At 41.9% G+C, this 13,996-nt stretch overlaps 1 protein-coding gene across 4 annotated transcripts in view; it reads right to left on the bottom strand.

Moving 5' to 3' along the window:
* The window catches only part of FAM184B (family with sequence similarity 184 member B), a 141,825-nt gene that overhangs the window by 52,743 nt on the left and 75,086 nt on the right, over nt 1-13,996 (bottom strand). For 3 of the 4 annotated variants that reach the window (XM_017540586.2, XM_037742784.1, XM_037742785.1), the window contains exon 6: nt 4,618-4,728. The exons of the other annotated variant lie outside the window; for it this stretch is intronic. In XM_017540586.2, the coding sequence (XP_017396075.1) occupies nt 4,618-4,728 (111 nt within the window). The remainder of the gene's footprint in view (nt 1-4,617; nt 4,729-13,996) is intronic. 4 annotated transcript variants of the gene reach the window in all.

The following is a 13,996-nucleotide window of genomic DNA, read 5'->3' as shown; positions in this document are numbered from 1 at the left end:
TTTTTTGAGCTGGAGTCTTGCTCTGTCGCCAGGCTGGAGTGCAGTGGCATGATCTCGGCTCACTGCAACCTCTGCCTTCCGGAATCAAGCGATTCTCCTGCATCAGCCTCCCGAGTAGCTGGGACTACAGATGCACACCACCATGCTGGCTAAACTTTTGTATTTTTACTAAAGACTGGGTTTCACCATATTGGCCAGGCTGGTCTCAAACTCCACCCACCTCGGCATCCCAAAGTGCTTGGATTACAGGTGTGAACAACTGCACCATGCCTAGAAATGCCATTCTTAATGAGCTAGCTGCTTAGTCTTTCCAGAAGAAAATGTGCCCAGAAGGTTTCCAGTATTCCACATTTTCCTTTAAATTATTTACATACATTTTTCCATACTAGATCTGTAGGGTGGCTTTCATACCATTCCCAGAAGGCCACTCAATGTCTTTTGAAAATAACAACAAAAAAGTTAATTGGTAAAGAAAATATAAAACATCTAAGAATCATATAGATAAAATGAGAGAAGAGTGGGTGGGTGGTGCTCTAAAAGTGTAAGGCCTTAATTATGATGATGATGATTAGCCAACTAATTGTAATATATGAATTAAACAGACTGCTGTCCCCTAGACTTTGAGGAGAATGAAGCTAAAACCCATCAAGGACACTTAGACTTTGCTCAAATTTTTCTAGAAAACTTAATACTAGTTAGGCAGCATGCTAGGTACAAGGAGGGTTGGGGAAGGGACGGAGTGAGAGCAAGACGGTAAAATCATAAAACATGGTCCCTGCCTTTAAGGAGCCGTCATTTTATGAGGGAGATAGACCTATGTTTATAACCACAATGACATCTGGTAGAGATTCGTACAAAATAATAAGCGTACTTCCTTAATGGTGCATTTGCTCTATGCCACCCAGGAATCTAAGCCTTTTTTCTTTTTAAATGATTTTCTTTTTAAAAAAATTGAGACAGGATCTTGCTATGTTGCCCAGGCTGGTCTCGAACTCCTAGACTGAAGAGATCCTCCCACCTCAGCCTCACCAAGTACTGTGATTACAGGGGTAAACCACTATGCCCAGCCAGGAACCTAAGCCTTTTACAGTATTAACTCTTTTAATCCTCAAAACAGCTATTATGAGGTGGGTACTACTACACAGAATTTACAGCAATAGGGCCAGGCACAGTGGCTCACGCCTGTAATCCCAGCACTTCGCGAAGCCAAGGTGGGCGGATCACCTGAGGTCAGGAGTTTGAGACCAGTCTGGCTAACATGGTGAAACCCCATCTCTACTAAAAATACACAATTAGCCAGGCATGGTGGCGCATACCTGTAATCCCAGCTACTTGGGAGGCTGAAGCAGAAGAATTGCTATAACCTGGGTGGCAGAGATTGTAGTGAACAAAGATTGTGCCAATGCACTCCAGCCTGGGTGACAGAGGAAGACTCCATCTCAAAAAAAGAAAAAAAAGAAATTTACAGCAATAAACTCTGCCCAGGGGCATTCAAGCAGCTTAAGGGCACTGAAGGATGAATAGGAGTTAGTGAATGTTGAAGGCAGGATAGTGCATTCTGGACAGCAGGAACAGCAGGTGCAATGGAGAGGGCAGGTGGGACAGATGTGAAAACTGAAGAAAGGTTCCATGTTGGAGGGACTGGAGTGAAGGACTGGACAGAGGCAGCAGAGCCTTGGAGGACAGTTAGGTTGGGCAGCAAGTTAGGTTGGGTCCAAATTGTGAAGAACACGGGGATTAAAGATTTTAGAGAGGGAAGACTGGGGCTTTGAGCAGATTTGGAATTTAGATCATGAGTTCTGGAAGTAGCTGGCCTGGGGAGAATGTGGAGGCAGAAAGATCCATGACAATGCTCTTGCAAGACTCCAGCAACATTGCAGGGGATCAGCAAGGCTATGAGAACGTCCTCCAGGCTTTACATAAGTAATATTAGAGGAAGAGATATTTCAAGATTATGAAACTATGCGTAAACTGCATCTTGCTAAGGTTTACAAAATATTCAGAGGGGCCTGTACAATTGTTTATGTAACATCCACAAGTGGGGAAAGAGTCTAGGCAAGCCATTCCAAGGATCTTGTTCAAGGCATAGGTATGGAGGGAAGACGGGGAACAGAAAGGCTTACGGCATAGGACCCACAGGACTTGACAAGGACTGAGTGTGATGGTGGGAGAAGATGGAGACTAGGGGTGAGGATGGGAGAGCTGGGAGTGATTGTGATCAAGGATGACACTTCCATTTCTAGCTTTGGTAAGAGGGGGACAGACTGTAGCACCATTTAAGGGGGAGGCGTCAAAGATGGAGAGTAAGACCTAGGGCTTTTGTCAATGGTCAGCCTCTTGGTCATGACTTGCTGTCTGTAAACATTTAGGTCCTGAGTGACCCTTAGTCATCAAAGAGGCAACATACCATGCTAGAGGCAGTATTAGCTTAGCAGTTAACGGCGAGGTCATCAGAGCCACGTTACCCGGGTTTGAATCTCAGATCTGCTACTTGTTAGCTATGCAACTTTGGGAAAGTAATTTGCCGTCTCTCTGCCTCAGTTGTCTCATTTGTAAATAGAGATGATAATAGCAACTACATGGTAAAGTGGTTGTGAGTATTAAAATAGTAAATGTAAACTTCTTAGATAGTGTCTTGACTGGAGCGAGTGCTCCACAAAGCTAGCCATTGTTTTTGCTTTTGTTTTTTTTTAATTTTTTAAAAAAGCTCTAAGGCACATTCACAGAAATAGGTCAGGGCTCAGGCTTCCTTGACTTGTTATTCAAAAGAATAATTGGGCTGGTCTCATACATGTACATGAGGCCACCTTAAGCTCTGCAGCGAGCAGTTGTCCAGGTACAGCATGAAGACTGGCAGTGTATCTTCAACACGGCAAGGGAGGGAGAAGTGAAGGAGGAGGGAGTGAGGGAAAGGAGGAAGGAAGGGAGGATGGCAGGGAAGAAAGGAGGAAGGAAAGAGAAACAGGCTTCTTTGCTATGCAGCCCCACCTTTGTCTGGACTAAGGCAGAAGCCTCTATCCTAGAACTTTTCACCAAGACCCACCTTTAGACCCGATATATCAAGTCTAAGAAACAAAATGCTCATGTTTTATTTATTTATTTATTTTTGAGACAGGGTTTTGCTCTTGTTGCCCAGGTTGGAGTGCAATGGTGTGATCCTGGCACACCGCAACCTCTGCCTCCTGGGTTCAAGTGATTCTCCTGCCTCAGCCTCCCAAGTAGCAGGGATTATAGGCATGTGCCACCATGCCTGGCTAATTTTGTATTTTTAGTAGAGATGGGAGTTTCTGCATGTTTGTCAGGCTGGTCTTCAACTCCCAACCTCAGGTGATCCACCTGACTTGCCCTCCCAAAGTGCTGGGATTATAGGCATAAGCCATCACGCCCGGCCTCATCATTTTTTTTTTAAATAATAATTTTAGAAATAGAGGGAGTTAGAGAAAACATAACACCCATGTACTTATCAGTCAGCTAAAGAAATAACACGTCACAAATACAGCTGCAGCCCCTTACACTCTCTCCCTTCTAGAGATAACCACTGGTCCAATTTGATTCTGTCATCCTCATGCTTTGTTTAGACTGACCTCTTGGATATTCCTAAACAATCGATACTGTTTTACACATGGCCTCTGTGTTCTTAAAAATTCCCCAGAGGTTGTGATGTACAGCCAGGGTTCAGAAGCCAGTTTCATGGGTTCCTGAGGCAGATGGGAGACACAGGTCTCATCTGGAAGGTTTGAGGGAGGACAGGGGAAGGAAGGAAACTTGTCGACATTTCTTGGTTTAAGCAGGCTCAGAAATGCTCTTGGGATTGTTTCCAGCCTTTTTCACTAGTTCTTTCATACTTTCAGGGGCCCACAAAAATGTTTTCATTTCTTTTAAAATCAGAAAAAAAGTACAGTCTGGATGATACTCATCTTTTTACCAGTGCAGTCATACAATATAAATTTCTAATTTTTTTTTTGAGGCAGAGTTTTGTGCTTGTTGCCCAGGCTGGAGTGCAATGGAGTGATCTCAGCTCACTGCAACCCCTGCCTCCCAGGTTTAAGCAATTCTCCTGCCTCAGCCTCCCAAGTAGCTGGGATTACAGGTGTACACCACCACGCCCAGCTAATTTTGTATTTTTATTAGAGATGGGCTTTCATCATGTTGGTCAGGCTGTTCTCGAACTCCTGACCTAAGGTGATCTGCCTACCTTGACCTCCCAAAGTGCTGGGATTATAGGCATCAGCTGCTGTGCCCGGCCTTAATATTTTTTAATAAAGGAAGGGCCTAGAATGCCAAAAGTACTAAGAGCCCACAAAGAGGTGAATATAGCCATGGGGAAGGAAAGGCAGGGGAACTGCATGTTCCCCACTTGTGCCTTCATGCAGCCACAGAACCAACTCCAGGGGCCTCCTGTGTCCTTCTCTTATTTGAGACATTAAAGACCTGTTTGTTTAAGCCTCCCTAATTTGGCTGTCTGTTACTTGCAGCTAAATGCATGCCCCCTGAGACAGCCTTCTTATCTGTATGAGCGTCCTTTTCTATCTTCCAAGATTCCTGGCTTTTCAGTTAGGCAGAAGCTCCCAGGAACCAGAAACAGCATCCCAAGGCTTGCTTTTGTTCTGGGCTCACCTCGAGCAGAGAATTCTGGAGCTTCACATTGAGGGCGGCTTTCTCTTCTTCCAGCTGCTTTATCTCCTTTTCTGATTTCTTCCTCACTTCCTCCAACTGTGCTTCTACTTCCTAAATGACGATTGGAAGAGTTAACCATACAAGGCACAAAAACAGAACACAACATTTTCACACCCTGCCTCATTCCCAGAGGAGATTAAAGAAGCTTACGAGAGTCACACAATACTGCAAATAAACATAAATTAGAAATACACGAGAAGGTCAAAAGAAAACGTGTTAATTTCACACCACACAGACTGATATATATAGGGGTGGGGTGGGGCATACCATTATCTTGAAGTTTTCTAGTGTGAAATAAAAATAAATGCTCATTACTGACAAAATTCTGCGCCACATAAGTCAAAAAGCCAACTACGTTTTCAGATGCAGGGAAACAGGAAAAGCAGCACAAAATTTCTTCTTCTTAACAGCATCCATACATGAGTCAAAATGTTTGGATTGGCTGGGTACAGTGGCTCATACCTGTAATTCCAACACTTTGGGAGGCCGAGGCGGGTGGACCACTTGAGCCCAGGAGTTTGAGACCAGCCAGGGCAACATAGTAAGACAGTGTCTCTATTTAAAAAATAAATAAATAAAATAAAATAAGTGATGGGGTTCCCAGGGCTGATTGCTCCATGGTCCCTCGCCACAGCCCATGAACCTCAGTGCAAAGCAGATCCAGGTGAAGGAACATTCTGGGGACCACATGAATGGTGCAGTCATGTTCCAGCTGTGTCATCTGGAGCACATTTCCTAGCCTCTCATGACTCACTGTGGTACTCGCATGCTCCGTGCCACTCAAGGTACACAGTAAAGGATCGGCAGATGATCAGCACTACTGTTATTCTCATAGAGACCTGGGCTTTCCATTTTAGCCTAACTTCTATGGAAACTGCGCAAGTATCTAGAGGAGTGAATGAGATAGTCTGTTCCTCTTAGCTGAACTTTAGGAAGATATTGTGTCACTCATCCATTCAACAAATATTTCTTAAGATCTACTATGTGCTAGGCACTGATCTCAGAGCTGGGGAGATAAAAGGGAGAATTTTTATTTCAGGAGCTTACACCAGGAGCTGACATTTGAGTGAAAGAGACGGGCAGCAATCAAAGTCCAAGAGTAAACAAGACAACAAACACTAAGTTGGATGGAGAAACAATAAAGCCAGGAGGGGACTTCCCAGTGTTGGGGAGGGGTGGAAATATTAAATAACTAAGTGCTCCGGAAAGCGACTTTGGAGTAAAACCCTGTAATAAGTGAGGGGGTTCACCAAGGAGATGTCTGGGTGTGAGGTTTCCCAGACCTGCAAAGGCCCTGGCATGTTCTGAGGACAGAGAGGAGCCACTGTGGCTGGACGAGATGAGGTTTGGGGAGCACCATCTGAGGCCTCAAACATCAAGGTAAGACTTACCAGTGAGGTGAAGACCACTTAATGGTCGGTCAGAGGAGTGACGTGGTTCCAATTATATTATGATAACCTTGCTACTGCTTTTTTTTTTTTGAGACAGGGTCTCACCCTGTCACTCAGACTGGAGTACAATAGCACAATCATGCCTCACTGTAGCCTTGACCACCCAGGCTCAAGCAATCCTCGTACCTCAGCCTCCCAAGTAGCTGGGGCTACAGGTGCATGCCACCATGCCCAGATAATTTTTAAAATTTTTTTTGTAGAGATGGAGTCTTACTATGTTGCCCAGGCTGGTCTCGAGCTCCTAAACTCCAGCAATTCTCCCACTTCCACCTCTCAAAGTGCTGGGATTACGTGCATGAGCCACCATGCCCAGCTTCACCACTGTTTTCCCTCTTGACTACAGGCTGACATGGTGGAGGGGTGGGGTGAGAGCAGTGGCAGACAGGCCTGGGAGGGAGCTGTGCTGATAACTGAAGTTGGCTGGGCCTGTGGCAGCAGGGCAGCCAAGAGGAGGGGTAGAAACTGGGATATATGTGGAATGTTGACTAACAGAACTCACTGAAAGGAGGGGTCAGGTAACTAAACATGTCAAATAATCCTGCTTACCTTTCTTTTGGATGCTCCAGGGGCCCTCTGTAGCACCCAAAAGTTAGGGGTTGGAAAAGACAACCTTGAAACTGAAGTTTCATTTGGGGAAGGCTGTGAAATATGTTAAAGGTTTAAAACACTTGATATTATGAAACAGAATTCCAGATTACCATAAGTCATTTATTTTAGCCAAAACGTTGACTCAAAAACTGGACTTTCTGACCTAAGCAAGGAGAGAATGGTGCCACCACGAACTGAGGTGGGGAAGACAGAAGGAGTGGATTCAGGGACTGTCTGAGGAGCTTGTCTGTACATGTTAAGTTTGGTAAGATAGAGGGTCTGGAATTCAGGGGAGGGTTCTGTGTTGGTGTATGCATTTGCGAGCCATCAGCATACAGAGTTTATTGAGGCATGCGTTTGAATGAGAAGAGCTAGAGAGAGAATATGAAGGAAAATATAAGACATTAAAGAACTAAGCCCTTGGACGCTCCAAAATTTCCTGTGAATCAGAGGTTACAATGTCCAGCAGGCATTTGTAGAGCAGCTCTCCTAGGCTGTCAGTTGACGGTGGACCTGTAGGTCTAATGGACATAATAATGGTAGCTGACATTTGCTGAGTATAAGCCATTAGCTGGCACTTTGCACAGCCCATCTCTCTGGTCTTTGTGAAAGCCCTATGACTTAGGTACTACCACTAAGGCTTATTGTAAAGATAAATAAATGAAACTTAAAGAGGTTAAATGCCTTGCCTAGGCTCAAGATTTGAACTCAGGAAAGCCTGACTGCTTGACTGTGCTTCTTCCCTCCCTTCTTAAGGAAAATGTAGCACCTAGTACAGAAAAATACTTGACTGTGTGAATACAGAGGTTGTCATGTTTCAAACAAGAGCATCACTAGGCTGAGCAGAGAAAATTTGTAGGAAAACCCATATTTAAGCTGGAGTGGAAGCATCAGTAAGAACTGGACAGGATCAGGTAGGTAAATTTGGGAGCAGGGAAAAATTGCTCTTCATCAAGGGAAAGAACATGGAATAAATGATGAACTAAAATGTTGGAACCATTGAGTGTGTAATCCCAACAGTTTGAGAGTGTTATGCCTGTAATCCCAATACTTTGGGAGACGGAGGCAGGAGAATTGTTTGAGGGCAGGAGTTTGAGGTTAGCCTTGACAACACAGCGAGACACTATCTCTACAAAAAAATTTTTTTAAGATTAGCTGGGCTTGGTGGCATGTGCCTGTAGTCTTTGCTACTCGGGGCTGAGGCAGGAGGATCACTTGAGCCCAAGAGTTCGAGGCTGCAGTGAGCCATGATCGCACCACTGTATTCCAGCCTAGGTGTCAAAGCAAGACCCTGTCTCTAAACAAATGAATGAATGAATAAAAATAAAAGGCTGGAGGGCAGAGTTGGATAGGGGAGGGGTTGTGGGATGAGGCAGGAGGGAGCAATCAGGAGTCTGCCTTTGTAGGGTCTTAAAAACCATATTAAAGAATTTGAACTATTTAATACATTATAAAGATGACAAGGAGTCATTGGAGAGTTTGAAACCAAGGTTGAATTTTTAGAAAGTCCTGCTGCAATGAAGATTAGATTACATGAAGTGGGGAGACTGGAGGCAGGGAAACAATCATACAGTTCATCATGAAATGGTAGTTGACTGGATCAGCATGGTACCCCTGAGAACAGAGGGAAGTGGAGGAATTCCACAGTCACTGAAGAAGCAGAATTAATAGATGTGATGGCTGATTGAATGTGAGGGGTGAGAAAGGCATCATATTTGACTCCTGGTTTTCTGAGTTGAACATCTAAAAAGATACTGCTGCTGATCACCTGCATGATACTTGTATACTTCCTGTGGGGCCAGGCCCAGCTTAAGCCAGTGACTCTGGGGAGCCCCTTAGCATTTTTCCTGGGGTCAGGTTATTTAAGAGAAGAAAAAACCCTGGACATTTAGCATGCGTATAGTCTCTGTTCAGTAAATCTATGATCCCCTTTTGTAGGGCTTATTGTTTTTGAGAGCTCATTTTCTAAACAAAATATGTAAATTCTCCTTTGGTTTCAAACAAGTTCAGATAACTTAAGCAACCATCAGCAGCAAGGCCATCCCTTCAACAAAAATTCATTTTCTTTACTTCATTAATTAGCTTCTCATCCATAGAAGCTTTTGTTGAACAGAAGTTTTGTTTAGCATGCTTTAATAGAGAAGACACTCACTAACACTGCCAAGATGTGTTCACTGTAACAACGCAGTGACAATCCCCTGTGATAATAATTTTTAGCATAAAGGAATGGCTATTTCTAATTTTACATAGCTTAACTTCCCAGGCTACAAGTAATTAATCATAGCTTCAGCTGTAACCTTGACAAATGAACCTAATGTGAAAAAAATTCCCCCACAGGTGGAAATAATCAATGTCAGCAGGAATTTTTGGCATTAGTTAGCTTCATTTTGGGTGCAAAGTAATGTGGTTTACTGTCAGAAAACAGTTATGGGTGAGAACACAGATTTGAAAGAAGCATGCTCAGCCCAGCTCAGCCCAGCTCAGCCCAAAGTGACCTTGAAGATTTCAACGGGCAGCTTAAATAGTCCCTTAACTCAGGTAAAGAGAAAAAAAAGATAGCAAAGACAAGAACATTGAGAAAAAAGGAGACTAATGCTCTCAGATATCTAAATCGTTTCATCCCAAAACTGGAAGAGTGTTTCATGGGCCATTAATTTATAGAATTCATAGAGCATTTTCATAAACTCTGTTCTCACTGAACTTTCAGATACCCAGGAAAATAGGTTTTATTGCACCCATTTACACAGAGAAATCCCACAGCTGATAAGAGGTGAATGCAGGACTCACACTCATTTACTGTTCCTTTGTCCAGATTGTCTACAATTACAGGTAATTAAGGAAAAGAGATGTAAAGGTACCACTGTAAGGGAACAACAACTGAGCAACTACAGAAAATTACCATGTAGAGATTTCAGTTGGAATTTTAAGAGAAAACTTGTTAACTTTTTTCAAAAAGAAAAGTTAATTGTTTGTATATATTTAGAGTAAAGTTCATGATGTTGCTGAAAGAGTCAACCAGTAGGTCTTAAAAAAAATCACTCAGAACCAGTCATTAGCAATAATACCAACATTGATACTAATCAATACATGGGGCATAAGACTCAATGAAGCATCCCAACTCAGTAGTAGAGCTTAACTAGAGCTAGAGAAAATTCTACTTTAGGCTTATCCTAACAAAGCTTAAAAATAATTCCAGAAAATGGAAAATTTTATATTATACATAATTTATTGCAATAAAAACATCTCACACAATGAAGCTGGTTCACAAGTAATGTAACTGCCTATCGAAACAAAATTCAACAAAAAGGACAATAAAGTCCATGTTTAACAACTTAACATTCTCAATGTCCAACATTCAATACAAAATTACTAAATAGGAAAAGCAGCAGGAAAATGTGACTTATAAAGAGCAGAAAAAAACAGTCAATAGAAAAAGATCCAAAAGTGACAGAGACAACAATGTTAAAGGAACAATTGTAAATATGTTCAATAACTTAAAGAAAACCATGAAAATAATGAAGAGGGAAAAGAAAGCTGTAAAGAAGAACAGAATAGAATTTCTAGAGCTAAAATAGGATATCTAAAATGAAAAATGTACTGAATGGGTTTTTAAAAAGATTAGGTGGTACAGAAAGAAAGATGAGTGAGCTTGAAGCTATAGCAAGAGAAATTATCCAAATTGAAACACAAAGAGACAAGGAGTCTGAAAATGAAGAGAACCTTAAAGATTTGTGGGACAATATTAGAAGAGGAGAAAGAGCAGGAAAAACAATGGAAGAAATAATGGTCTCAACATTTCCAAATTTCATGAAAACTGTAAATCCATAAATTCAATGAGCCTATAACAAAAACACAAAGAAAATCACACCATGGCATATCATAGTCAAATTGTTGAAAACCAGTGATAAAGAGAAAATCTTGAAAGCAGTTGATAAGAAGAAACATACTATGCACAAGGAAAAGAAGATAAATGTGGCTGTTAACCTTTTACTGGAAGAAAATGCAAACCAAAAGATACTGAATGACATCTTTAAAGTGTTGGAAGAAAAAACAACTGTCAACCTAGAATTCTATATCCAGTAAAAATATCCAACAAACATGAAGGCAAATGGAGAAAGAAAATTTGTTGCAAGTAGGAGTTGACACATGCTACAAGAAATGTTACAGGAAGTTCTTTAGGCTAAAGAAAAACGATACTACACAGGTACTTGATGCTACCAAAGGAATGAAGACTGCAGAAATGGCAAACAAATGGGAAAATGACCCTTTTATTCTAATTAAATTTTTTAAATCTAAAAGATGATTGTCCATTTAAGCAAATATAAAAGCAACATACTGTGGGACTTTTAGCATGTATAAAATAAAATGTAGTATATGACAACCATTGTACAAAGAACATAAAGAGTGAAATGAAAATATATTATCATGAGGTTTGTATGTGTGAAGTAATATATTTCAAGACAGATCAATAAATTTAAAGATGCATATTCCAAATCCTAGAGTAACCACTAGCCCTCCACTTTGCCAAAAAAGAGCGTACCTAATAAGTCAAAAGTGGTGCTAGAAAATGGAATACCCCCCAAATGTATCCAAATTAAACGGAAAAAAGGGGCAGGGAACAGATGTGACAAGTAGGAAAAACAACAAGATGGTACACTTAATGATAATTACATTAAATCTGAATGGTCTGAATGTCCCCTAAAAGGCAGAGACTGTCAATCTGTATAAAAAAGAACCTAAGTATACCACAAAAGCACTTTTAATAGAAAGACACAGGCAGGTCAAAGTAAAAGGACAGATTAAAATAGACCAAGGTGCACTAACTGTAAACATGCTGAAATGAATAGATATATTCGACAAAGCAGACTTCAGGACAAATACTATTTCATAAATAATAAAGGTCAATTCATCAAGAAGACATGAGAATCCTAAATGTAAATGCACTAATGAAAAGGTTTCAACTTACATGAAGCAAAAACTGAGATCCAAAAGGAGAAACAGATAAATCCACAATTTTAATTTGAGATTTCATTCTTCCTCTCTCAATGATCAACAGAACAAGTAGAGAAAATTCAGTAAGGACATAATAGACTTGAACAATATTATTACCCAACTTGACCTAATTAGCTTCTATAGAACATTCCACCCAACAGCAACAGACTCACATTCTTTTCAAGCACACATGAACCATTCATCTAGACAGACCACATTTGGGCCAAAATCAAGCTGAACAAATTTCAAAGGAATGAAATGACAGAATCTATTCTTCAACCACAGGGGAACCAAATTAGAAATCAATAATAAAATAATATCTGGAAATGTCCCAAATAGTTGGAAATTGAACAATATACTTCTAAATAACCAGGAGTATTTGGGGAATTGGTAGAAATAGGAAAAAAAAATTGAGATCTTGGTGTGAGTAGCAAAAAAGGAAAAAAAAATCTGAGAAAATAATCTCATTCATATTTGTTATTTAAAATTAGAAGACAGAGGCCTGTAGTGGTTTGGGGTGACATATTCAAGATTTGACAGTGAGACTGCTCTCCCCAGGCACAGGGCTTATTACAGACTGACTTGACTCTGGTTGTTTGACTAGATCTTGTCTTCCCTACCAGACTGTGTGTTCCCTGAAAACATGGCTGATTCCTGCAGCCCTGCACTGCTCAAAACATAAATATGCATTCTGTGGATGGTAAATAAGTAGTATATGGATAATGGCAGAGCAAGGACCTGAATGTTACTATTGAAGGCCCAGGGTAACGTATATTCTTTACACATACAGACTGGTAGAGAGCAAAAATTACTGGCTGTGGAGTCAGACAGGCCTGATTCATATACAACTGTGTTATCTCTTAGTTGTGTTCTGCTCAAGTTACTTAATTTCCCAAGTTCCTTGCCTATGAAATGGAAAAACAACAACAGAGCTGAGGTCAGGAGCTGATTGCTGAGTGGAGAGTTGTCACTGCTTTTGGCTGCCAAAGATCTAGCCTCTCTTCCATTTGGATGTTTTGGAATTCTCCATCTGATGCATCAGAGCCCTCCTCTTATCATAGGACTGGAAAACCAGACTGCCTGCAACATGTGCATGGGCATGTGACTGAAAATCCCCAGTCAGGTGTACCTATTCTGGATTTCAAATCAGAGGCCAGTGATATGGACCAGTGGGAGTCACATAGAATTTGGCAGCTGAAGTTTCCAGGGGCAGCAGGGCCAGCTGTTCTAGAGCTGTACTGACCAATTCAACTTTCTGTGATGATGAATGTTCCACAGTGTGACATAGCTAATGTGCAGAAATCCCTCAGAGCTGTGCTGGCCAATAGGGTAGCCACTACCACATAAGGCTAGGGAGCACTTGAAATGCGGCTAGTGCCGCCGAGGAACTGAAATTTCAATTGTATTTGATTGTAATTAATTCAAATTTAAGTAACCACACTTATCTAGTGGCTCCCTTATTAGGTAGCTCAGATCTCCAGGCAACATTCAGGGCCCAGTGTTGGTGGTTTTGGCTGTGTAAGCTGCAGGTCCAGGTTCAGAGGTGGCAGCACAGGTGTTCTAATCCATTTTGCAATAGATTGGGGACATTATTCCTGGCTGGGTAGCTGCCAAGCCCAGTTCCCTGGTCCTCCATTATGCTTTATTAACTTTCTTTTCTGCCTAAACTCCCAGGTGGGTTCGTGATTATTGTCACCAAGAATCCTAAGTGATACAAATAAGAATGTGCAGAAGTGATTAGCACAGCTCAGGAGGTGCTGAATACGTCATCTGCATCCCTTCCCTGGGAGTCAGTGTATGCCAATGCTAATTATAGGATGTGTACTGTGCTGTCCGTCAAGATTCAGTAACAGTGTCATCTAATCCAAGGTCAATGAAGGTATTGAGGCCTCCAGGTCAACTCCGCCCACCTCCTATAGTGTGCTGTTTAGGTTAGGGTAGCACTCAGGGTACACAATATATCCACAGACAAGGGCTCAAAGAAATAGTGCACTCCTAGGCTGCGTGTAGTGGCTCACACCTGTAATCCCAGCACTTTGGGAGGCCAACGTGGGTGGATCACGAGGTCAGGAGTTTGAGACCAGCCTGGCCGATATGGTGAAACCCTGTCACTACTAAAAATACAAAAATTAGCCGGGCATGGTGGTGCGTGCCTGTAGTCCCAGGTACTCAGGAGGCTGAGGCAGGAGAATTGCTTGAACCCGGGAGGCAGAGGTTGCAGGTTGCAGTGAGCCAAGATTGTGCCACTGCACTCTTGACTGGGTGACAAAGTAAGACTCCGTCTCCGA

The sequence above is a fragment of the Cebus imitator genome, unplaced genomic scaffold (genome assembly GCF_001604975.1).
Source record: "Cebus imitator isolate Cc_AM_T3 unplaced genomic scaffold, Cebus_imitator-1.0 Scaffold127, whole genome shotgun sequence".
In the NCBI taxonomy this organism is placed as follows: domain Eukaryota; kingdom Metazoa; phylum Chordata; class Mammalia; order Primates; family Cebidae; genus Cebus; species Cebus imitator.
Note: the sequence above shows the minus strand (reverse complement) of the source record. Positions and strands in the feature narration are given on the sequence as shown.